Genomic DNA, 25,278 nt, shown 5'->3' with positions numbered 1-25,278 from the left:
AAAGCCGGGGAGATGTGGTGCTGAGGGACATGGTTTAGTGGTGGCCTTGGCAGTGCTGGGTTACAGTTGGACTCGATGATCTTAAAGGTCTTTTCCAACCTTAACGTGATTCTAAGCTAGCTCAAACCTTGGGGACTGAGGTTTTCCTCAGCTAAGACGAGGTCGTCCGCATATCACCAGAGCTCTTCAGACGGGGAGGGCAGGCAGAGGCGAAGGAGGGGAAGGCGCGGAAGCGTCAGCGGCGGAATCAAACGGCGCGCAAACACACCTACCTTGAGGATTTTCACCACCACTTTCTCATTGTTGGTGATGTTGATGGCTTCAAAGACTTCGCTGTATTTGCCGCGGCCGAGTTTCCGCACGAGCTGGTAGTCGTCTTGGTTGCTGTTTGGGAAACAGAGAAAGAAGAGATGAAGAGATCGCGCCCGGCTCGAAACGCAGCGCCGCTTGCTTGAGAGACAACGCTTCTCCCAAGGGAAGGTCAGGATCTGGGGGTTGCTCCGCGGTAAACGGAGCGCTAGCCGGTCACCACGGTGCCTGGGGCCAGAGAGCAGCAGCTCCCGCCGCGGAGGAACATGCAAACCGACCAGCGAACGACCGGGGAGCATCGTGGCAGGCGCGCGCGGCGGAGCGCCGGCTCAGCAGTTTCCACGTGGAGATGGCCACCGGACCTCGCGGGCGTTACGGGGAGCTCGGGGACGCACCGCGGCCCTGCGGGCAAACCCTCCCGGCACGCCGAAAACGCCTCCGCCGACTCCCAGCGCTTGGCGCGCTCCCTCCCGGCCTCGGCTTCTCCTCCCAGCTCTGCTCCGGGTCGTGCCGAGACGAAGCCCTTCCACCTTTCCCGCCCCTCGGTTACGAAGGGGAGGCGGGGGGCTGTGGGGACCAGCTCCCCCGAAACTCCAGAGCCCGCCAGCGGCCGGCTAATGGCAGAGCCTGACAAAATACCCCCGGTCAAAATTCCCCCGGGACCCCTCCTTTCTACTGAGGATCTCGCACACCCAAGGATTTGTAAAAATAAATCTTCCGTGCAAGAAATCCGAAGAAAAGAAAGCAACTCGCGCCCGTAAAACCTCCGCGTAACCGAAGTCACCCGAGGGGACTGAAGGAGACAGCAGGAGCATCGGCAATTATTTCTGCTACGCCGAGGAGGGAAGGCACAGGGCCCCCGGGGATTTGATACGGATAAACAAGCTGAGGAAAGAAAAGGGAATTACAGGCTGGAAAGCGTGACTTCCCAAATTGCTAATTAGCAGAGACCACGCGGGAGGTGACTGGGCAGCACCCGAGGAAACGAAGGAGCGTTCGGATGGGCAGCGGAGCCGCAGCACGACCCGACCGTGCCAGGCTGCTTCGCGCCTTCGCCGACGGTTACGCTCGGCAAACGCGAAGAGAGGGAGCGCGGCGAAGGCCGCGTTACAGATGGGGAGGATTAATTCACCTTCGCTGGCAAGCAGAGGGGAAGGCTCGGGGTCAACGTGAGGGAAAACATCAACTGCAAGGATGGTTTGGGTGAAAAAAACCCCGGGATGCTCGCAGAAGGCATGGAATTACCGTCCCGGAGAGACCGAAGGCTCTGCCTGGCGCAGGGGATCGGGAAGGGGATAAAAAGCTTTTCATTTCTAGGTCACCGGTACCGGCGACCGGCGCGTGTTGCGGCTAGCCGGGGTTTGGCCAGAGAGGAGGGAGTACGCCGGGGAGGGCTCCTAATCCGGCCCCGGCAGCAGCCCCGCCGACGGCTGCCAACCGCAGCACCGGCACAGCCTCCGCGGTGCCCAGGCACCGGCTGACGCCGCGGCCTCAGATAAAAAGACGTATTTTCTCGATTTTACCACAGCCACCGAACAAAGAGCAGGCTCTGTCCCTGGCGGGCAGCGTTCCTCCAGCCTGGAGCGCCGGGCGCGCGGCTCGGGAAGGAAGATGCTCTCGAGCAGGGGAGCGTTTCACGCTGATGAGCGCCACGTTAATACCTGAGGAGCCAACGCTGGCCCTTTGCCCAGCTCGCCGCCGAGCCAGCTGCCGCATAAAACAATCAACTGGTCGGCTTCGTTTCAAGTTCTCAGAGACTCGAGTCCTCAGGGAAACTCCAAAAAAAAATAGTCACCAGGCTTTCACCTTCGTCCTTTCAAACGCCTCTTTGCTCCAGGACCATTCCCAAGCTTCCCACCGTTGTTCCCCGTTATTCCCATCAGCGCCCCGGGGACAGCAGCGCGGCGGCTGCTGTCTTTTGACGTAGCTGTCCTTCGCAGCGATAAAAACCGAACCCTCATCAGGCTGCTTTAATGAAGCGCTCGCTTCTGTGCCTAAAGCCAGGCACCCTGGTCTGTTTTAAAAGCTTAAACTTGCAAAGCTGCCGTGGAGCCGCAGGCTCAAGCCCAGGGCTCCCCGGGAATCAGGCCCCCGCTCCCCGCCACCGCCCGCCCCAGGCAGCGCGGTCCCCCGGGCGGGCGCCGGACGGCGACGCCGAAATACCGAAATACCGGTCCCCACTCCGCTGGGTGCCACCCTCGCAGCGCGGCTGGACCGGAGGCTCCGCGACCTGCCCTCCCGCCTTCGGGAGGGCGTCCGTCCCCGCGCCGCGGAGGAGAGCGGCGGCAGCGCTGCGCGCACGGGCCCTGGCGTAGCTCCCCCTCCTATCTCCCAGGCGTACCCCCATTCCACGACGTGCGACTCGTAGTCCCAGTACTCGCGGGGTCTCTGAGTGTTCACGTCTGCATAGACCCTGGCCCGACTCGGCACTGGCCCCGACATGCTTCCACGGCCAGAGGCGCAGTGCCTCAATCACCCTAAAAATACAAACACACATGAATTGGGATGAGACCAAGGCACACTTGTGAGAGAAAGGGGGAAAGAGGGGGCGCGCGTCGGGGCTGCCGAGCGATCCCGAGTGGAGAGGGTCTGCGGAAAGCGAGGGCGGGCAGGAGGCGGCTTCCAACGGGCTCTCTGGCACAGCTCGGCCCTGCGGGGGACAGCCGGCAGCGCCGCAGCCCGAGCCGCCGGCCCGGCAGCAGGTCTCTGCCGGGAAGCAGGGTCCGGGGTCCGCGGAGCCGAAGGTTGGGCTGTCCTCTTTCACGCCCCTTCCCAGCCCAGTCCGCTCCCCCCAAACCGCTCTGCCCGCCCTGGAGGCCGCTTAAGCCAAGGGCAGGAACCTCCCTCCGCTCTGCAGCCCCCGGCAGCCCCGCAGCAGGTAGGGGCGAGCACCACCGGGTCCTCCCCGGACCCGCAGCTTTGGCCCGAGCCTGCCTCCCCGACGGGAGGAAAACGGTAAAACAGAGACGCCAACAGAAAAAGTTGGCAGTGCCAAGATGGGGCCAAACGCCACGGAGCCGCGGGGGACACGGACACGGCCCCTCTCAGCCCGGGGACGGCCAGCCCGGCTCTCAGCCCCCACCGGCAACGTCCCCACGTTCGCCTCCTCTCCACGCAGCCGCGACATCGGCTCAGCTCCTTCCGCCGCCGCCCCGGGCCTCTCCCCGGGCACCCGGCGGGGACGGAGGCAGCTCTCGGCGCCCAGGAGGAGCAGAGGTTAGAGCCGGCCCTGGCAGAGGCCAGGGAGCTCCGTGCCAAACCCTGTCACCTCCCCAAGGACACAGGGGACGGAGCTCTTCTGTCCCCCAACAACCGGGGATGACGCGAGCCACAGGGACCCCGCAGCGAGACCCCGACCCGCTACAGCAGCAGCTCTCCAGGAGCCCACCGGCCCCGGTGAGACCGCACGCTCTCCTCTCGCTGGCAGCCCCTCCGGTACTGGCAGCCCCTCTGGTATGAGCTGGAGCCCTCCAGGCACAACCGTATGGCGAAATGTGCTGCGTCAGCCGGCCGGGCCGCGGAGGAGAGGGCCACGAGTCCCGCTGCGAGCCAGCCCAGCTGCTCCCCCTCCTCCAGGCAGCACCCTGGGAAAGGGGATACGCAGCCACGGAAGAAACGTTTCGGCTGAACGACACGGGAAACACGGGCAGGTAGCGAAACCCCGGCTCCCTGCCAAGAGAGGGCAAGATGCGGCGCCGAGCTGGCGCGGGTCCGGCAGCCCTCCGGCCGCCCCCCATCCTCCTACGGCAGCGGGAAACGAGCCTTACAGTCAGTCTTTTACCCAAAATGGCAAATATTCCGACAGAGCAGCTCCAGCTCTCCTCCCGCCGTAGCAAAATCGCCCGCAAGCCACGGCGCGGCACGGTCGGCGAGGCTATAAATCGACAGGAGCACTGGCCAGCAGGGAGCACCCGGCGTTTATAGGGCCCTTTTTGCCTTTTTAATATCCTGCCCAAGGGTTAATGAGCATCTCGAAAGGCAGATGCTGCAGGCAGGAGTTTTTGGCCAGGTGAAGGGGCTCCACCAGCCCAGCCAGGACCCTGCGGCCCGGTTTGGGGAGGTGTAAAAACCACTCAGGAACCGAAAATGGAAAAACCCCACCAATCTGCAAGTACTCAGTGAAACGGCGTGCGCACGGGTGCCGGCAGCGGAGCAAAGATGTTCTGCTCAGCGAAGAGCAAAAAGGAAGTGGTTTGGAGGTCGAAAGACTATCCTGCCATCCTGCACGCAGTGCGGGGCTCCCTGCCTGCGGCAGACGTCCCGGGAAAGTCGTGGCAGGAACGGTGCACGCTCCAAACAAACCAGGAGCACGGGGAGAAGAGCCAAGGCCGCCGACTTCAAAGAGAACGCGCCAGGGTGCACGGAGCGTTGGCCGGCGGACGCGGCGTTCCCGTTTATCCTCCCACAGCACGGTGAGGGAGATCAGCCGGCACCGAAAAGCCGGCACGAGGGGAGGCAGCGCTCTCAAGGCCGGCAGCGGGCAGGATCGGGCCTGCCTGCAAGGCCGACTCTGGCAGAGAGGAGATATTTCTGCTGCGGCATTGCTCGCGTTGTGGATCGGGGTGAAAAGTGCTGACGGGGAGAAGAGAATGACTGCAGAGGCATTAGAGAGGGAGAAAAAATAGCAGGAACCTTCCTCGGGGCATGAGGCAGCGGCCGAGGACGTGGTCGCAGCGGCCGAGGACACGGTCGCAGCGCCGCAGGCTCTGCTCCAGGCAGGGGAAACCCCCCGGCGACGCGTGGAGAGCAATCACGCGGGCAGCTAACGAGCCTCGGCGCGGGGGGCTGCCGTCATCCCGCCGTCCCAGGGCAGGAGGAGGCTCCGTGGCCGATCTGCTGCCACATCGCTTACGTGCCGGCGATCTCCCCTCCGGCCAAAGCAGGCTCGCTCCCCGCGGCACGTTCTCCGGCGCCTGAGGCTTTCACACGTGAGGCTGGCGAAATAAGCCAGGAATCCTGTCGTCCTGTCCCACTTTTCAAATATTTTTAACCTGAAGAGCTCGGAAAAAAAAGCCAACCTCTGTTCTGTGCTACTTTCAGCGGTTTTGTCCCCTCTAAAGGCTTTAATGGAAGCGGCGCGTGCTCGGGCAGCTTTTGGCTCCGTGCATCCTGGGTCTCAGAGATGTCAAGCACAGCCGGGGGCTTCGCGGGCTTCCCGCACTTACCGCTTTTAACTCGAACCCACCGGCAGCAGCTCGCCGGCTCCCCAGCACGGAGTCCGCTCCCGGCTCCCCTCCGCAAGCAGCAACCTGTTAAAGACTTTTAAACTAAAATAACGAACGTAAGTGGGACGCAGCGTTTGGTCTCTCTTTGAAAGGGTGATGTCCTTCATCTTTTTTGGTAGCGCTCAGCGCCACCCCTCCTTCTCTCGGCAGCGCGACCGAAGCGTACGGAGTGGTATCGGAGAGGCGTTGAGGCGAAAGGAGCCGGCGCGCCTCCCGCCGTCGGCTGCACTGCCCTCTGATGAAGCGTGGGCAGAACGGGCAGCGTCCCTGCCCGGGCAGGCCCCGGCCCCTCAGCACGGATGCGGCCCCCCCAGCCGCCCCTCTGAACCCCTGAGGATTCACTCGCTGCACCACCGCACCGAGTGACACGGCTCAGGAACGGCCCCGGGTGTACGAAACCCCCGCGCTGCCCGCGGGCCACCGGCATCCCACCCACCGCGCTCACTTCGGAGGCGAGCCCCGCCACGGCTTCGCAGCCCCCGGCGAGATGCCTGTATCCCCAGACGAGGCCAAAGCCACCATCGTCCTCCCCTGGAAGCCAGAAGCGGGCCCAGGATGCGCTGCCGGAGTCCTGGGGCTCCCGATTACTCTGCACCGGGACGGCACCGGTCCCCTCCGCCCGCTCCTGCGTTCCTCAGGGGTAGCTCGGTGAGACAGCAGCTCCTCTCATCCCAAAGCCCTTCCACACCCGCTCTGCAAACGGGAAGCAGAGCAGCCGGAACGTCGCTGGCTCTCCCTCGTGCCCAGGCGGGTGACGCCAAAACCCCATCCCTCCGGACAGCCCTCCCGCGGCCGGGGGAAGCTCCGACTCCACCTCGGCGCCCCATCGCCAGCTGGGGCAAAACGCCGGCCTTTCATGGACGGGGAGCTGGCAGCACGAAGCTGGGGACGGCTGGGCAAGGCCTCGGGAACGCACACTCCAACCTCTCTCCCGGTTGGGAAATGCTGCCTGCCCCGTCCCGCGGCACACCACCGCTCTCCAGCTGGCCCCAGCCGACCGGTGGTGGTCGGGGGAACCGGCACAGCCCTCACCGAGAGCGCTGCCCCGAAATCCCCCCCGAGCGCGTCTCCCCTGCGAGGCAGCGTCTCTCCAAATCCCTCTGTGCTGGGCTTTTCCCGCTGGTCACAGCGCCGGCTCTCCTCGGCCAGGACCGTGCCGTCCGGGCTCGGGGAAAAGCCACAAGCCTTCACGGCAGGATACAAACTCACAGCCGATGGGATTCTGGTGAAGGCGGCAGAGAAAGGCAAGCCGAGCACGCAGAGACGGAGAGCGAGCGCTTCATATCCGCGTTTCCAGCTCTGGGTAACAAACCGGAGCGACTCGGTGGACTGAAATGAGGAGGGAAGCGGCCGCAGGGGAAACCGAGAGGCCAGAAGCAGCCTGGAAAGGACGGCCAGGCTGGAAGCCAGGCAGTGCCGCAGGCTCCGGGACGCTCCCAGGTCCTCCCCGAAATGGAGAGGGGAGCTGGGGGAGGAGAAGCCCCTTCCCCACAGACCCCACAGACGCTTCCGACAGAGCGGCGGCTGGAGCTCACCACCGCCGAAGGCACGCGGCCACGGCGAGGGCGGGTAGCAGAGACCCAGCGAGGCTCACCGCCACTCCTGGCCCTGCGCAAAGCCGCAGCTCAAGGCGGGCGACGTCGAACCGCGCGGCAGGAGGCAGGCTGAGCACCGAAAACGCTCCTGTGCCCCTCACTTCTGCAATCTTGGGCCGCTCTGAAGGGAAGACGTGCACGGTGGCTATAAAATCATCGAGTCACTGAGGTTGGAAAAGACCTTCAAGATCATCGAGTCCAGCCGCTAACCCAGTGCTGCCAAGCCCACCACTAAACCATGTCCCCAAGCACCACATCTCCCCGGCTTTTAAATCCCCCCAGGGACGGGGACTCAGCCCCTGCCCTGGGCAGCCTGGGCCAGGGCCTGACAGCCCTTTGGGGGAAGAAGTTTTTCCCCATACCCAACCCAACCCTGCCCTGGCGCAGCTTGAGGCCGTTCCCTCTCGTCCCATCGCTTGTTCCTGGGGAGCAGAGACCGACCCCCCCGGCTCCAGCCTCCTTTCAGGCCGTTGCAGAGAGCGATGAGGGCTCCCCTCAGCCTCCTCTTCTCCAGGCTGAGCCCCCCCAGCTCCCCCAGCCGCTCCTCCCCAGCCTTGTGCTCCAGCCCCTGCCCCAGCCTCGCTGCCCTGCTCTGGCCACGCTCCAGCCCCTCCATGGCCGCCTTGGGGTGCGGGGCCCAGCGCTGAGCACAGCATTCGAGGGGCGGCCTCACCGGTGCCCAGCGCAGGGGCACCATCACCTCCCTGCTCCTGCTGGCCACACCGTTCCTGACACAAGCCAGGGTGCCGTTGGCCCTCTTGGCCACCTGGGCACCCTGCTGGCTCGTGTTCAGCACGCCCCTACTCTCCATCCGCTCCAAGGGACCCTGCAGGCTCCATCCCGCCGTGCTGCCGGCCCCCCCTCGACACAGGCTTGCCCACAGGGCTGGCTCAGCGCAGGCACCCCAATCCCCCTGGACACAGGGGATTTGGGGCAGCCAAAATGTAGAAATCCACGCTGGGCTCCAGCCGGAGCTCGGCAGCACCTTCACCGTCGCGTTCAGAGAGGAACGGAGACACGGTGTAAACCCATGGGCCCCGGCAACGGAGGCGAGAAGGCTGAAAACATCCCGAAGATTAAAAAAGCACCTGTACACACGGATTTATCCGGTTTAAGAAGGTACAGGAGGAGTCTGGCGAGTGCCACCAGCCAAAATTCCCACCCTGGGGTCGGCGCAGCCCCTCACGCCGCCGAGCCGCTCTCCGGCGAGATTTTAATAAGCGCAGAAGCAAAGAGACCAACTTTGCGTCCTCCCTTAAACTCACTGACGAGGCAGCAGCGTTCCCGGGAGCGTCTTCCACGCGCCGCGCGAGGGGGAGACCAGGAAAATACTGCCTTGGGAACGCGACGGGCCCGGGAGGCTGCAGGGAGAGCGGAGGCACGGGCAGGGAGAGTCGGCTCGGCCGCAGCTCCTCGAATACCTGATTGTGGGGCAAAACGGCAGCGGTCAAAGCCACAGGGCCGAGGCCACAGCGGGAAGAGGAAGATGAAGGCCGCCTTCCCCCCTCCCGACAGCCTCAGGAGCTTTCAACCAGCCCCTCGGCAGCGTCTATCAGCGCGGCGGCACGCTCGCCCACCGGGCTCATGAGGACGGCCGCCTCCGCACGCCCCGGCGAGCCGGGAGCCTCCCGGAGAGCCCGGGTCGCGTTCAGGGAAATCCCGAAGGAGATCCCTGGGCCGCGGGTGCTTTCGGATGCCAAAGCCCCTGCTGACAATCGGCGCTGGGCAGCGATACGGGCAACCGCTCGGAGACCAGCTGCTCGCCCCCAGGAAGGTAAAACCACGGTACGGAGCAGGAGCGATGGAGCCGTGCTGGTTTATATCCGAGCTGACAACGCTGCAGAGGCAAAACGCAGCAGGGAAAGCAAGGACGGCTTTTTCCAGGAGAGATGCTGCCTCTCGGATGGGGCCGATCGCTCCGGCTCCCGACGCTCCGGCTCCCAACGCTCCGGCTCCCTGGAGGGGTCAGGAGCAGGGAAGAGCAGGGAAGTCCCTGCCCCGTGGCTTGGGAAAGGGATACAGGGCTGGGATTCAAGGCAAGAGTTAAGGATCCAGATCGGATCCAGTCTGCGGGGACAGAAGGTGATTTTCCTTCTGTTCCCAGCCGCCGCGCCGGCCCGGCACACCAGCGGCGGCGGCACACCAGCGGCGGCGGCGAGGGCACGTGGAGTGTCCCGCTTCCCCCACCTAAAGGGATTGCAGCCCGATCACCCGACCTCTGAGCAATTAAAAACGCTTAAAATGGCCACAGCTTTTTTAAAAATCTGCCAAAGCCCCTCCTCGGCAGCGGCTACTCGGGAACAGCGGGTACGGGGTACGGAAAGCCCTCTCTGGGCCATTTCAACCCCCGTTTCAAACCCCGACGCGGGAGAAGGCCGTAACCCCTCACTTTCCGAAGCAGGGACTGTTTCAGGGCCCTCCTTCAGCCCCAATTATTCTAAAATTCAAAACCGCTCAACTCCCGAAGGGACCGGCAGGCTCCCGGCTCCGTCCCCTCCCCGCTCGTTACGTTCCCCTTGTCCCCCACACCGAGTACAACGGCTTTCGGCAGGCGACGGCTTTCGGTCTCAGGGTGACAAAATTTTGCAGGCCACAGGCAGGGAAAGCTGAATCCCGCCGGAGCCCTCGTCCCTCCCGGTGCGTCTCCGGCCCCGCGTCTCTTCCCTCGGTCCGGCTGCTAACCGGGCATCTACGCCGGCACAGCGCAGGCAGGGCAGTGCAGGCAGAGAGCCCTGCCCAGGTACTGCCTGCGTCGTCACCCGAGGCTGCGGGCAGCTCCGCCTGGATCGGGATGCGGGTCGGGAGGAGTTTGGCCGGATCGGGATGCGGATCCGGGGGGAGTTTGGCCGGATCGGGATGCGGGTCGGGAGGAGTTTGGCCGGATCGGGATGCAGGTCCGGGGGGAGTTTGGCCGGATTGGGATGTGGGTCGGGAGGAGTTTGGCCGGATCGGGATGCGGGTCCGGGGGGAGTTTGGCCGGATCGGGATGCGGGTCGGGAGGAGTTTGGCCGTCAGCACATCACCGCGCTGAAATCCCGCAGCCGAGCCGGTTGACTGCAGCCGGCTCAGGTTTCCAGCCTGAAATCCCAGCGGTGGCACCAGCGCACGGAGCGACGGACCCGGCGTTCCTGCCCGCCCGGGGAAATGTGCCCTTAGTCATCCTCCGACGGAGGAGCCTCTCGAGCCAGGCACTCAATAACGCACTTCTTCCTTTAAATCGCCGAGTGCTCCGCTCCATCGAAAGCCACAGCGGCCAACGGTCTGGAAAGGCGATGGTTTAGGGTGAAACGGCTCGTTGGCCGGCGGGGGAGGGCTCAGCTGCCTCCATACACAAACACTGTCGCTGCCCCATGGCTCGCGAGGAACCGCGGCCCCTGTCCCGTGGGATCACAGAGTCATGGAGCCACTGAGGTTGGAAAAGACTCTTAAGATCATCGAGTCCAGCCATTCACCCAGCGCTGCCAAGGCCACCACTAAACCATGGCCCTCAGCACCACGTCTCCCCGGCTTTTAAATCCCCCCAGGGATGGGGACTCAGCCCCTGCCCTGGGCAGCCTGGGCCAGGCCCTGACAGCCCTTTGGGGGAAGAAGTTTTTCCTAATACCCAACCCAACCCTGCCCTGGCGCAGCTTGAGGCCGTTCCCTCGCGTCCCATCGCTTGTTCCTGGGGAGCAGAGACCGACCCCCCCGGCTCCAGCCTCCTTTCAGGCCGTTGCAGAGAGCGAGGAGGGCTCCCCTCAGCCTCCTCTTCTCCAGGCTGAGCCCCCCCAGCTCCCCCAGCCGCTCCTCCCCAGCCTTGTGCTCCAGCCCCTGCCCCAGCCTCTGCCTCCTCATCCTCTCCCCCCCTTTCCACGTCCTGACCTGGACCCCTCGCCTCAAACCCTCTCCCATCCCCTCTCCGATCGCGCTCGCCTCCGGCTCCTGGCTCTGGCCTCTCCCTGCCGTGTTTTCAGCCGCGCTTTCACGCGCCCCGTGGAGCCAGGTCCCGCCACGGCTGCGCGGCGCCGCGACAATACGAACCCTCCCGCCCCGAAGAGCGGGAGCCACCCGAGTTGTCCCCAGCGTTTCGGCATCGTCGTCCCGTTGCCGAAAGACTTCTCCGAAGAGCCGCAGGGCAGCGGGTGCTGCCGGGAGAAAGGCTCGGAGGGAGAGCACGCTTGGCCAACGCCGGGCTCGGGAGAGGAGAGGAAGCAGCAAGGGGTCGATATCCTAAAATTATCCTAAATTTCGACATTTCTGCGTCGCACAGCGAGTTTCAAGGTGGCTGGAACAAGCAGGGAGATTTCAGAGGAGGAATCGGCTAAAAGCCGCGACAACAGCGCCTTCTTCCCCATCGGCACCTCCCGCGGCCAGTCGGGAACGCCGGCGAGAGCACAGACCGGCAGCGCGGCACCCACCAGGGCACCTCCCGGCACACCGGAGCTGCCGAAAACACCGCGCCGGGGTGCCGCGGCCTCCCTCGCACCGGCTTCGCTGCATTTCCCGCGACGGCGGTTTAAAGGTTTTGCTCTTCCTCCTCGGCGATCCTCAGCAGACGGGGATCCCTCCCTGCGGGACGGCACCCGGTGCCACCGCTCACCGCGAACCCAGACCGGCGTTTCCTAAGGGAGACGCTTTAAAAATTCATCATCGGTGCCGGCGAAAGGGTTTGGGATCCTGGTTCAGCAGGTGCCAGCCAGAGGATTGATCGCGATAGCAAGGACGGGGCTTTGACACGAAGGGGCTCCCGAGCGCGGCTCGGGAAAGCCGGATTCATCGGTACAGGAAAAAACTCCGAGAGTTGGGACAGAAACGGGCTTGGCGTTGGTTTTGTCTGCGCGGTTAACGACCGACTGCGCCGGGAAGGGCCCGAGTGGTCCCCAAAAGCGGGGGCTGCACCCGCCCCTGCCTCCCGGTCGGCGAGTCGAAGAGAATTTTTAAAGTAAAACAGGAGAATCTGGTAAAAGATTGCCGGCCGTACCGCGCTCACCTGCCCCAGCCCCTCTCCTGCCGTGCCCACGCGTGGCACGGCACCGGCTGCTTGGCAGGACGACGGCGTTGCCCGAAGACACACGCCTGGCAGGCGCAGGCAGCGCAGGCAGCGCAGGCAGCAGCGCCAGATGCCCAGCCCTCCTCGCAGCCCCCCGCGGCACCCCAGCACCAACACCCACCGGCGGGTCACCGCGTCACCCGCGCAGGACAGGGGCCGCCCCACGGTGCCGGGCACCTCCGCCCATGCCGTCCCCTGCCCTACAGCCCCCCGACCGTGGGGCACCTCCTGCCCCACACCTCGCCCGGGGAGCCCCTCACGAGCGGGACCCCAAGGCTTGGCGTTCACCCTCGCACCCCACGTACCCCTGCGATCACCCCCACACCCCCACGTGAACCCTCACACGCCCCCCACATGCACCCTCACACTCCCGTGTTCACCCTCACACCCCTCACACTCCCACACACCCCCACGTTCACCCTCACACACCTCCATGTTCACCCTCACACACCCACACCCTCCCCCGTGTTCACCCTCACACACACCCACACGCACCCCCACACCCCTAGGTTCACCCTCACACACACCCACACGCACCCCCACACCCCTAGGTTCACCCTCACACCCTCACACACCCCCACACCCCCATGTTCACCCTTACATACCCCTCACACACCTTCACACCCCCATTTTCACCCTCACACACGCCCATGTTCACCCTCACACCCCCGTGTTCACCCTCACACACACCCCACGCTCACATCCACCCACGCTCACCCTCACACACAAGCACTCACACCCCTCCCACACTCACCCCCGCACAGAAGCACTCACACCCCATCACACTCACACCCACCGTCACACGCCCTCACTCACCCACCCTGGCACACCCTCACCCCACACACCCTCACACCCCGTCGTGTTCACCCTCACACCCCAGCACACTCACACCCTCATCCACCCTCATGCACACCTGCACTCACACACCCACTCACACACCCCCGCACTCACCTGTACTCACACCCCAGCACACTCACACACCCCCGCACTCACCTGTACTCACACCCCAGCACACTCACACACCCCCGCACTCACCTGTACTCACACCCCATCGCACTCACACCCTCATCCACCCTCACGCACACCCGCGCTCACACCCACACTCACCTGTACTTACACACCCCCGCACTCACACCCCATCAGGCTCGCACCCCCACACTCACCCTCACACATCCTCACACCCCCACACGCTCAGACACAATCACACCATCACACACGCACACTCACACACCCACCCCCATGCTCACACGCACACACCCCCACGCCCTCACACCCCATCACACTCACCATCACACTCATCCTCACCCCCACACCCCCTCACTCACCCCCCCACTCACCCTCGCTCACTCACACAGGCTCGCTCAGCCCCACGCTCACACTCACACCTGCATTCACGCACCATCACAATCGCACTCACACCCACTCCCACACCCCACGCTCACACTCGCACCTGCACTCACACCCCGCCAGGCTCACGCCCACCCCCCCCCACCATCACACACCCACGCCCTCACACCCCACGCTCACACTCACACCCACACCATCAGACCCACCCCATCACCCCCACACCCCCAGGCTCACACTCACACCCACTCCCACGCCATCACATTCGCTCACTCCCACACCCCACGCTCACAGCCCCACGCCATCACACTCACACCCGCACTCACTCACACCCACACCCCCATGCTGGCATTCAAACACCCACACTCCCACACCCCCACGCTCACGCTCACCCAGTCACTCACATCCCCATGCTCACAATCCCACACTCACACTCGCACACCCACACACCCCCGCGCTCAGACTCACACCCCCGCACCATCACACTCACACCCCCGTGCTCACACCCACTCCCACACCGTCACTCCCACACCCCACACTCAGGCACCCACACCCATACACCCACACTCACACACCCCCAGGCTCACACTCACACCCCCACGCTCCCGCACCATCACACTCACACCCTCACACCCCACGCTCACACCCGCTCATTCAACCAGGCTCCCACACCCCACACTCACACCCACACTCTCACACCTCATGCTCACCCCCACCCCATCACACACCCGCTCCCACACCCCACACTCACAATCACACCCCCCATCACACTCACACACCCCACATTCACACCCCCACACCATCACATTCACACCCACCCCCTCACACCCCACGCTCACACCCACACCGACTCCCACACTCACACTCATGCACCCACACTCCCACACCATCACACTCACACCCACACCCTCACACCCACACCCCACACTCACACACCATCACACTCACACCCCACGCTCACCCACACTCCCACACCATCACACTCACACCCACACCCCGCACTCACGCACCATCACACTCACACCCCACGCTCACACCCACACCTCCACACTCACCCACACTCCCACACCCCGCACTCACGCACCATCACACTCACACCCCACGCTCACACCCCACGCTCACCCACACTCCCACACCCATGCACTCCCACACCATCACACCCACACCCGCTCCCACACCCCACACTCACGCACCATCACACTCCCACCCCACGCTCACACCCACACCCCCACACTCACCCACACTCCCACACCCATGCACTCCCACACCATCACACTCACACCCACACCCCACACTCACGCACCATCACACTCACACCCCACGCTCACACCCACACCTCCACACTCACCCACACTCCCACACCCCACAATCACGCACCATCACACTCACACCCCACGCTCACACCCCACGCTCACCCACACTCCCACACCCATGCACTCCCACACCATCACACTCACACCCACACCCTCACACCCCACTCCCACACCCCACACTCACGCACCATCACACTCACACCCACCCCCTCACGCCCAATGCTCACACCCGCTCCCACACCCCACACTCACGCACCTACACTCCCACACCATCACACCCACACCCACACCCCACACTCCCACACCATCACACTCACACCCACACCCTCACACCCCACTCCCACACCCCACACTCACGCACCATCACACTCACACCCACCCCCTCACGCCCAATGCTCACACCCGCTCCCACACCCCACACTCACGCACCTACACTCCCACACCATCACACCCACACCCACACCCCACACTCCCACACCATCACACTCACACCCACACCCTCACACCCCACTCCCACACCCCACACTCACGCACCATCACACTCACACCCACCCCCTCACGCCCAATGCTCACACCCGCTCCCACACCCCACACTCACGCACCTACACTCCCACACCATCACACCCACACCCACACCCCACACTCACGCACCATCACACTCCCACCCCACGCTCACACCCACACCCCCACACTCACACTCACCCACACTCCCACACCCCACACTCCCACCCCATCGCACTCACACCCACCCCCTCACACCCCACACTCACACCCACCCCCCTCCCCTCCCCCCAGACTTCCCCTCCCCCACTCTCTCCTTCCCCCTCCCCTCCCCCGCCCCTCTCCCTCTCCCTCCCCCCCCCCCCGCCCCCCTTCCCTTCCCCCCCCCGCGACGCCCCGCTGCCCCCTCACCGGTGGGGCCTGGCCGGGGCCGGGGCCTGGCCGGGGCCGGGGCGGGGGCCGGGGCCGGGGCCTACCTGGCCGAGCGCCGCGGCCCGGCGCTGCGGGGAGGGGCGCTGCCTCCCCTCGGCCGGGGCTGACAAGATGGCGGCGGCGGCGGCGGCGGCGGCCTCCGAGCGGGACCCGCCGGGGCGGCGGGGGGCGCCACCGCCGCCGAGCCCCGGCGCCGGCGCGGGGACGGAGCGACGCCGCCCGCCCCACGCCTCCCGCCCGCCGCCGCTGCGCCTGCGCGGGGGCCGCGCCCGGGGGCTGCCCGCGGGGCCGCCGGGGCGAGCGGGGCCGCCAGTGCGGGCAGTGACACCAGTGCGGGCAGTGCGGGCAGTGAGGGCAGTGAGGGCAGTGCCACCAGTGCCGCCGGGGCGAGCGGGGCCGCCAGTGCGGGCAGTGACACCAGTGCCGCCGGGGCGAGCGGGGCCGCAAGTGCGGGCAGTGCCACCAGTGCCACCAGTGCCGCCGGGGCGAGCGGGGCCGCCAGTGCGGGCAGTGACACCAGTGCGGGCAGTGAGGGCAGTGCCACCAGTGCCGCCGGGGCGAGCGGGGCCGCCAGTGCGGGCAGTGCGGGCAGTGAGGGCAGTGAGGGCAGTGACACCAGTGCCGCCGAGGCGAGCGGGGCCGCCAGTGCGGGCAGGGAGGGCAGTGCCACCAGTGCCGCCGGGGCGAGCGGGGCCGCCAGTGCGGGCAGGGAGGGCAGTGCGGGCAGGGAGGGCAGTGCGGGCAGTGAGGGCAGTGAGGGCAGTGCCGCCGGGGCGAGCGGGGCCGCCAGTGCGGGCAGTGACACCAGTGAGGGCAGTGACACCAGTGCCGCCGGGGCGAGCGGGGCCGCCAGTGCGGGCAGTGAGGGCAGTGAGGGCAGTGCCGCCGGGGCGAGCGGGGCCGCCACAGCGAGCAGGGCCGCCGGGGCGAGCAGGGCCGCCAGTGTGAGTGGTGACACCAGTGCGAGCGGTGCCGCCAGCGTGAGCGGGGCCACCAGTGCGAGCAGTGACACCAGTGCGCCCAGTGCCTCCAGTGCGAGCAGTGACACCAGGGAGCCCAGTGCCACCAGTGCGAGCAGTGACACCAGTGTGGGCAGTGCGAGCGGTGCCACCAGTGCGTGCGGTGCCACTAGTGCACCCAGTGCCGCCAGTGTGCCCAGTATGGGCAGTGCGAGCAGTGCCACCAGTGTGAGTGGTGCCACCGGTGCGAGCAGTGACACCAGTGCCACCAGTGCGTCCAGGGCTCCTGGGACTGCCACCAGTGCAGCCAGCGCAAGCAGTGCGCCCAGTGATCCCAGGGCTCCTGGGACTACCACCAGTGCCACCAGTGCTCCCAGTGCCACCAGTGCTCCTAATACTGTCTGGGACACCTGCTTCCAGTTCTCCCAGTGCAGCCTAACACAACGGTCGCCTTCCCCATCCCCTTCCCCCATCTCTGTGTCCCTGCACTCCTGTCCCCACCCCTGTCCCTACCCCTGTCCCCATCCCCACCCCATCCCCACGTCACCATCCCCATCCCAGTCCCCAAATCTCTATCCCTGTCCCCATCCCTGTCCCCATGTCACCAGCCCCATCTCTGTCCCTATGTCACTGTCACCATCCTGTCCCTGTGCCACCCCTGTCCCTGTCCCCACCCCTGCACCCAGCACGGTGCCCCTGCACTGTGGCAGTGAAATCCATCAGGGGACCCGTCCCCGACGGTGTGGGGACACGGTGACGCCTGCGGTGCCATGGAGCAGCACTGAGGGGTGTTGGGCACTGCGGTGGGGGGGCTGCTGCCGCTGGCTGCCCTGGGGGGGCTGGATCTGTCCCCCCCTTGGGGTTAGGGTCCAGCGGACAAGGGTGCATCGAGCCCTGGGCAAAGGGCCTGTGTCTGCCCTGGGGGACGGGGGCAGCTGTGGCCCCCCCGGTGGCACCGGGGACCCTGGCACCCACCGTGGCCGGGGTCCTGTGGCACCCACGCAGCCGGGCCCGGCATTGGGTGCCCCAGGAGCCCACTGCCCGCAGAGGACTGGGCCTGGGCACATGGATGGGTGGGCTCTGCCGGCTCACTGGGGTTCTGCCGGTTCACCGGGGCTGTGCTGGCTCACCAGGGCCGTGCCGGCTCACCAGGGCTCTGCTGAGTCACCGGGGCTGTGCCGACTCACCGGGGCTGTGCCGGCTCACTGAGGCCATAGCAGCTCCTCAGGGCCGTAGCAGCTCACCAGGGCCATGCAAGCTCACTGGAGCAGTGCCAGCTTGCTGGGGCTGTGCCGGCTCACCAGGACCATGCCGGCTTACCGGAGCTGTGCTGGGTCACTGGGTTTAATGGCTCGCCGGGATCATACTGGTTTACTGGGATGGTACCAGCTCACCAGGCCCGTACCAGCTCACTGGGCTTGGACCGGCTCATTGGGACTATTTTGGCACGCCAGGGGTTTACCGGCTCACAGGGACTGCGCCAGCTCACCAGGGCTGTACCGGCTCACCAGGACCGTACCGGCTCACCAGGACCATACCGGCTGACTGGGACCATACTGGCTCACCAGGGCCGTACCAGCTCACCGTCACCGTACCAGCTCACCAGGGCCCCGTGCTGGGGTGAGGGCGCTGGTGCCTGGTTTGGGGGTGCGGGAGAGACCCCCATCCGGGACAGCTCATCCCATGGGGACGTGGCACCGGTGCCAGGGACGGGCGATGCCGGATGGGCAGGACGTGGCCACACGGCCAGATTGTTCCGGCACTCGGCGGCGGCACAAAGCCGGGATAAAGGTGCATTGTGCCGGCGGCAGCTGGGGCTCTGCCGTACCAGGGTGCCCCAGTAAAGGGGCCAGGGCCGGAGGGACCACGTGGCCCGGTGGCTGGCAGCACCCCAGCTCCCGTGGCCACCCCGGCGCTGCCAACCGGCACCCCGGTGGGATGGCGACAGCGCCAGGAGCCCCCAGCCCCGGTGGGAGCCCATCGCCCCCACGTGCAGCCCCTGCAACCGGAGCCGGGCACGCGCCCTCCCGGCCCCCGGCCCTGTAATCCGGTGAACAAAGCGGCATTGAGCTGCCCCAGCCACAAAGGGCCCCTTGTTCGGGGGGTGCGGGGCGCAGGGCGCGGGGTGCGGGGCAGGGACGGGACCCCCGGCTCCATCCCACCCCCCCGAGCCAGGCTGGGGGCCAGGGTGCCCTGGGGAAGGGGGTGCTGCCCGCCGGGAGGGGGGCGAGGGGCAGGGGGCCAGGGCTGGTGTGTGGGGTCAGGGGGGCCCAGCACCCACAGCACAGGGTGCTCAGCATCCCCAGCACAAGGTGCACAGCATCCCCACCATGCCCGGCACCCCCAGCATGCCCGGCACCCCCAGCATGCCCAGCACCCCAGCATGGGGTGCCCAACACCCCCAGCATGCCCAGCACCCCCACAACCATGTTCAGCACAGGGTGCCCAGCACCCCCATAGCCATGTCCAGCACCCCAGCACAAGGTGCACAGCACCCCTACCATGCCCAGCACCCCCAGCACACCCAGCACGGGGTATCCAGCACTGCCACAGCCATGTCCAGCATCCCCACCATCCCCAGCACCCCAGCACAGGGTGCCCAGCACCCCCACCATGCCCAGCACCCCCAGCACGGCCATGCCCAGCACCCCAGAACAGGGTGCCCAGCACCCCCCCGGCCAGGCCCAGCACCCCCAGCACCGTCCATGCTGGGCATGGGGGTCCCTGTAGTGGGTGCTGGGGGTCCCAGCCATGACTCTGGCCCTGGGGGTCCCCACAGTGGTGCTGGGGGGGTCCCAGCTGGGGCTCTGGGTTTGGGGGTCCCTGGAGTGGTGCCGGGCCTTGAGGGGTCCCCAAAATGACGCTGGGGGTCCCGGCCACGGCTCTGGGGTCCCTGCAGCGGTGCTGAGGGGCCTGGCGAGGGCTCTGGGTTTGGGGGGTCCCCAGAGCTGGGCTGCGGTCCCAGCCGTGGTGCTGGGCCTGGGGGTCTCTGCAGCGGTGCTGAGCCTTGAGGGGTCCCCGAAATGATGCTGGGGGTCCCAGCCACGGCTCTGGGGTCCCCAAAGTGCTGCTGAGGGTCCCGGCCATGGCTCTGGGGTCCCTAAAATGGTGTTGGGGGTCCCAGATGGGGCTCTGGGTTTGGGGGGTCCCTGCAGTGGTGCCGGGCCTGGCAGGGTCCCCGAAATGACGCTGAGGGTCCCAGCCACGGCTCTGGGGTCCCTGCAGCGGTGCTGGGCCTTGAGGGGTCCCCGAAATGATGCTGGGGGTCCCGGCCACGGCTCTGGGGTCCCTGCAGCGGTGGTGGGGGTCGGGGTTCGGGGGTCCCCGCAGCAGGGCGGGCTCAGAGTGCCGGTGCCAGTGCGGGTGCTGGTGTGGAGCCACAGTGCCAGTACCGGTGCCTGGTGTCCGGTGCCGGTGCGGAGCCGCAGTGCCGGTGCCGGTGCCCGGTGGTGCCGGTGCCGGTGCCGGTGCCGGTGCCGGTGCGGAGCCGCAGTGCCGGTGCCGGTGCCCGGTGGTGCCGGTGCCGGTGCCGGTGCCGGTGCCGGTGCGGAGCCGCAGTGCCGGTGCCGGTGCGGCGGATTGGCTGGCCCGGTGCCACCTGGCTCCTCCCCAGCCCCATGCGGCTATAACGGCCCCGGGCGGCGCCGGGCCGGCTCCCGCAGCGCCGCCAGCCCCGCAGCCGCAGGCATGGCCGTGCCCCGCAGGTGAGCCCCGGGATGCGGGGACCCCCGGGATAACGGGGACCCCCGGGATGCGGGGACCCCCGGGATAACGGGGACCCCAGCTCTGCTGCCCCCACCCCGGGCACGGGGGGAAAGGGGGGTACCGGCACCCCAACACTGCCGGCTGCGGGGGGCCTGGGGCATCTCCCAGCAGCACTGGGGGGGCTGGGGGGCTTCTCCCATACTGGGGGTCCTGGGGCATCTCCCAGCAGCACTGGGGGTCCTGGGGGGCTGCTTCTGGGCAGTACTGGGGGTCCTGGGGGAGCTTCTCCCAGCAGTACTGGGGGTCCTGGGGCATCTCCCAGCAGTACTGGGGGTCCCAGGGGGCTTCTCCCATACTGGGGGGTCCCAGGGGGCTTCTCCTGGGCAGTACTGGGGGTCCCAGGGGGCTTCTCCCAGGCAGTGCTGGGGGTCCTGGGTGGGCATCTCCCAGCTGTACTGGTGGGTGCTGGGTGGGCATCTCCTGGCAGCTCTGGGGGGTCTGGGGGCATCTCCGGGATGCACCTGACAGCTGGCAGGTGGCAGTCCCCCCCCCTCCCCCCCAGTGCCACCCCGTACCCCAGTGCCGGGCTGCCCCGCTGCTCCCCGGCTGGTTGTGGGGTCCCTGGCCCCCTCCGTGCAGCCGCGGGGCCACGGCATCTCGTGGCCCCCAGCTTGGGTGACGCCGGCCCGGGGATGGGGACCATGGGGGCTGCAGGGTCCTGTCGGAGCCAGGGAGGGGGGCTGGTGTGGTACTGGGGGGTCTGTGGGGGGACTGGGAGCAGGGAGGGGTGCTACAGGGGCTCAGGGGTCCCCAAAGGCTGTGTCTCCTCCGCAGGGCCCCGGCGCTGGCTGCGGCCGTCCTCCTGGTCCTGGCCACCGTGATGGCCGATGGTAAGGGGGGCTGGGGGGCTGTGGGGAGAGGGCTGGGGGCACCCTGGGTGCCCAGGATGGGGGTCCCGGTGTGTGCTGGCCCCCCAGCAGCGTGGGGGGATGCCTGGCTGGCTGGAGGGGGGTCAGGCTGTGTTCACCCCGGGGGGGCTCCTGGGGACCCCCACCCCTGTCCCCGGGCCCCCAGGGCAGCGGTGTCCGGGACGGGCTCCCTGGCCCCTGTCTGCCCCCCGTGTCCCCGCAGAGCCTGCGAGCACCCTGGACGTGGCCCTTTCTGCAGAAGGACAGACGCCAGGTAGGGGAGCGGGGCTGGGCCCCCCCGGCATCGCCCGGCTGGGAGCTGGGACCTGCCTGCTCCGTGCCTCAGTTTCCCTCCCAGCCAAGGCCTGGAGGGGGCTGGCAGCGGGGGGCAGAGCGCGGGCGCCCGGGGGCTCACGTCCCCCTGCTCATCTCTTCCAGAGCCCGTCAGCCCCGCCAAGCTGGAGGCCTCCGGAGAGAGTGAGCGTCGGCGCGGGGACGCGGGAGCCGGACGGGGAGGCCGCCCTCGGCGAGCGTCCGGGGCCTGCGGAGGGCGAGGGGCGGCCAGACGGCATGGCCGGGGTTGGGACCCCGGGGTCTCTGCCCCCCGGCTCCCCCTGACACCCCTCTCCTCCCCCAGGTGACCTCACCACCTCGGCGCAGCGCCTGGGCAAAGGTAGGGCTGGGCTCGTGGTGAGATGGCACCGGCACGGGGCTGTGCCGGGGGGCACGGACCCTGCCCAGCAGGCACAGACCCCCGCCCTGTGCACAGGGACCCTCCACCGTGGGCACAGACCCCTGCCCCATGCCCAGGGGCCATGCAATGCATGCACGGACCCCTGCCCTGTGCCCAGGCCCCCACCCTGTGCCCAGGGACCATGCAATGCATGCATGGACCCCTGCCCAGCATGCACAGCCCCCTGTCCTGCCTGCACAGACCTCCGCCCTGTGCCCAGGGACCATGCAATGCACGCACGGACCCCTGCCCTGTGCACAGACCCCTGCCCCATGCACAGGGACCATGCAATGCATGCACGGACCCCTGTCCTGCCTGCACAGACCTCCGCCCTGTGCCCAGGGACCATGCAATGCACGCACGGACCCCTGCCCTGTGCACAGACCCCTGCCCCATGCACAGGGACCATGCAATGCATGCACGGACCCCTGTCCTGCCTGCACAGACCTCCGCCCTGTGCCCAGGGACCATGCAATGCATGCACGGACCCCCGCCCCATGCACAGGGACCATGCAATGCACGCACGGACCCCTGCCCGGTGTGCATGAACCCTCCCCGTGCACTGCACCTCGGGACCACTTGCTCACGCGCCGTGCCCGGCCATGCTCCCCTCTCCCGCAGGTCTGACCTCCGTCAGCTTCGAGGGTGCAGAGCGGTCGCCCGCGGATGACTCGACACGAGAGTCCCTCAACAGCGACTCCTCCAGCCTCGACGCCCTCAACAGCGGCTCCTTCAGCATGGACGCCCTCACCGGGGAGGCCCGGGGCGGTGGGTGCCGACGCTCTGCCCCGCGCGTGGCCGGGGGTCCCGTCGGGCGCTGACCCCGTGCTCTCTGCCCTCCTGCAGGTCCCGTCGTGGATGTCCCGGCCCAGTCCAACGAGTCGGAGGAGGGTGAGGCCCCGGCTGCGTCCCCCCCGCCCAGCTGAGCATCCCCTGGGGCACGGGGGGCCCCAAGGACGTGGGGCCATCCTGAGCCGCCCTGGGTGGGAGGAGATCGTCCTGGTCCCTGGGGGTTGTTGCAGTCCCAGGGGTGCCCCATCATCAGTTGGGGTGTCGCATCAGCCAGGGGTGGTGCCCCGTTAGCCGGGAGTGCCCCGTTAGCGGGGGATGCCCCCGTTAGCAGGGGGCCGTGGGTGGGTGGGTGGGTGGGGGCCGTGCCGGTGCCTGCCCCCAGCCCCGGCATCTCCGCTTGCCTGCAGGAGTGGACCGCGACGTGGACTCGGAGGAGGCCCTGGCGTCCCAAGGTGACCGCGGGGTGGGACGGTGGGAGCGCGGCCGGGGCCGGCTGCGGGGACGGGGCGCACGTCGCCAGCGCCGGGCACGCGGGGGCTGACGCAGCCTCTCCCTCCCCAGGAATCTGAGATGGCCGAGCCTCACCGGAGATGCCTCCCGGGACGATGTCCTCTCCCGAGCTTTCCTGCTGCCTCCCCATGTCCTCACTGCCTCGGCTCCCTCCGTGCCCCACCAGTCCTTGCCGCGGCCCCCCCAGCCCTACGGCCCAGCCCGCACCCCGCGATGGGGCGACCCCCCACCCCGGCATGGTGCACGGCTCCCCACAGACCCTGGTGTCACTGGGGGTTTGCTGGGGGGCCGGGGGCTGTGGGATGCCCGGGGAGCGGGGTCTGCTGTGGGGCGGTGGCCGTGGAGGCGGCCGGACCCTTCCATGCGCCCCCGGAGTGGGGGCTGCCAGTGGAGCAGCCCCCGGCCGCCCGCCCGCCCGTGCCCCTCCGTCCTCCCCCAATAAAGGTCCCTGCAGCAGCCGCCTGTGTGGTGGAGCGGGGCGCTGGCACCCCACGGCCGCCGGACCCACTGCCTGGGGCGGGAGCAGCGTGGCTGCAGCCCCTCGCCCGCTCAGCACCATGGGGGGGGGTGCAGGATGGAGGTACCGGCCCCCCGGTGTGGAGCTGGGGGTCCAGCCAGCCCGAGGATGGCGGTCGGAGGGACACGGCTGCTCGGCACGGGCTGGTTGGGGAGCAGAGAGGTGGGGTGCGGGGTGCAGACCCCCGGCGAGGCCCCAGCTGCCGCCGGCACAGCTCCGCTGTCGCCAGGCTCCCCACCAGTCCGTCCTGCGGCCGTGGGAGACCGGGGCTGGCTCTGTCCCTGTCCCCAGCCTGGGGCGGTGGCACGGTGACTTCTCCACCGTGGTCCCCAGCAGCCAGCCCTGCTCCCCGGCAGTGGCACTGTTGTCTCCCCCCCACTGCGAACACCCCGATACCGGCCCCCGGCGTGCCGAGCCGGCACCGCTGCGCGCATCTCACCCGGGGAGCCCCGGCCAACAGCAGCGCTCGTTAACGGGCTCTTCTGCCAACACCTTTAATGAAGGCGTGAAACCCCATCCCCGTGAGCCCCCCGCCCGGCCGCGCTGCCCTGGCGCTAATCCCCGGCCCCTCCGGTGCAGATGCCCGTGCCGGATCCCCTGCCCTGTGCCCGGTCCGGATGCCAAAAATTAACGCGAGTTCAAAAAAAAACCCCAAATTTGGGGGGGGGGGGGGCGGGGAGGAATCTATCCAGGGCTATTAAACACCTCGGTCCCACCTCCAGCGCGGGGCCCGGGCTGCCGTTTGCTGGGAGGTGATGAAGCGAACCGGGGAATTAGCGCCCTGTGTTTGCCTTTCCCGCACACCTCACCCTCGGCGGCGGCTACCGGTAGGGCCGCGGTCGGGGCTGCCCCATGGCACGTTGCCCGTGCCCCTGACGGTGCCCGTCCCTTTGCCCCACGCCGGGGCCACGGCTCTGCCGTGTCCCCCCGTTATTTATGGGTCCCAGGAGCGTTGGCTCTCTCCGAGGCTGAGCTCTTCGCAGGTCCCTCCCTGGTGTCGCGTCCCTGCTGCCCGGGTCCCTTCCCGGCCCCTTCCCGGCCGTCCTGGAGCCCTTCCCTGGAAGGGATGTGTCTCCATTCCCTGCGGCATAAAGGCCAAAGCTGCCTCGGTCCCTACCCCGGCTGACGCAGCCCCCGCCGGTGCCTCCCGCCCCACGCTCACGCCGGGCTCGGCCCAGCCTTGGCTCCATCCGCTGGGATTTTCTGCGACCGTTTTCCAGCATTCGCAGGCCGGGACGTGGGAGGGATGACCCCAGCATGGGGGACGGTGGGATGGACGATAGCGAGGGGCCACCCCTGTGCAAGGAGACCCCCGGGAAGCTCCTGGGCTGTCTCCGAGCCAAACTGGGCGTTCCCCATTGGGGTCTGCACCGGGAAAATGCCGCCGTCCTCCCCCCGGTGATGGG

General features: G+C 67.5%; 1 protein-coding gene across 2 annotated transcripts in view; it reads right to left on the bottom strand.

The window, feature by feature from the left end:
- Positions 1 to 15,860, bottom strand: part of LOC309588677 (casein kinase II subunit alpha-like) — a 28,207-nt gene extending 12,347 nt beyond the window's left edge. Inside the window, exons 1-3 of one of the 2 annotated variants that reach the window (XM_082308265.1) lie at positions 15,793 to 15,860; positions 2,651 to 2,786; positions 273 to 384 (exon numbers count right to left, since the gene is read on the bottom strand). In XM_082308265.1, the coding sequence (XP_082164391.1) occupies positions 273 to 384; positions 2,651 to 2,751 (213 nt within the window). In that variant the 5' untranslated portion in view covers positions 2,752 to 2,786; positions 15,793 to 15,860. Of the gene's footprint in view, positions 1 to 272; positions 385 to 2,650; positions 2,787 to 15,727 lie in introns of both variants that reach the window. The other variant, XM_082308264.1, reaches the window with a different exon arrangement.
- Between the last annotated feature and the right edge of the window lie 9,418 nt (positions 15,861 to 25,278).

The sequence above is a fragment of the Platalea leucorodia genome, assembly GCF_965183815.1.
Source record: "Platalea leucorodia genome assembly, chromosome: 1".
Lineage (NCBI taxonomy): Eukaryota > Metazoa > Chordata > Aves > Pelecaniformes > Threskiornithidae > Platalea > Platalea leucorodia.
The sequence above is the reverse complement of the archived record's forward strand: the minus strand, read 5'-3'. Positions and strand labels throughout refer to the sequence as shown.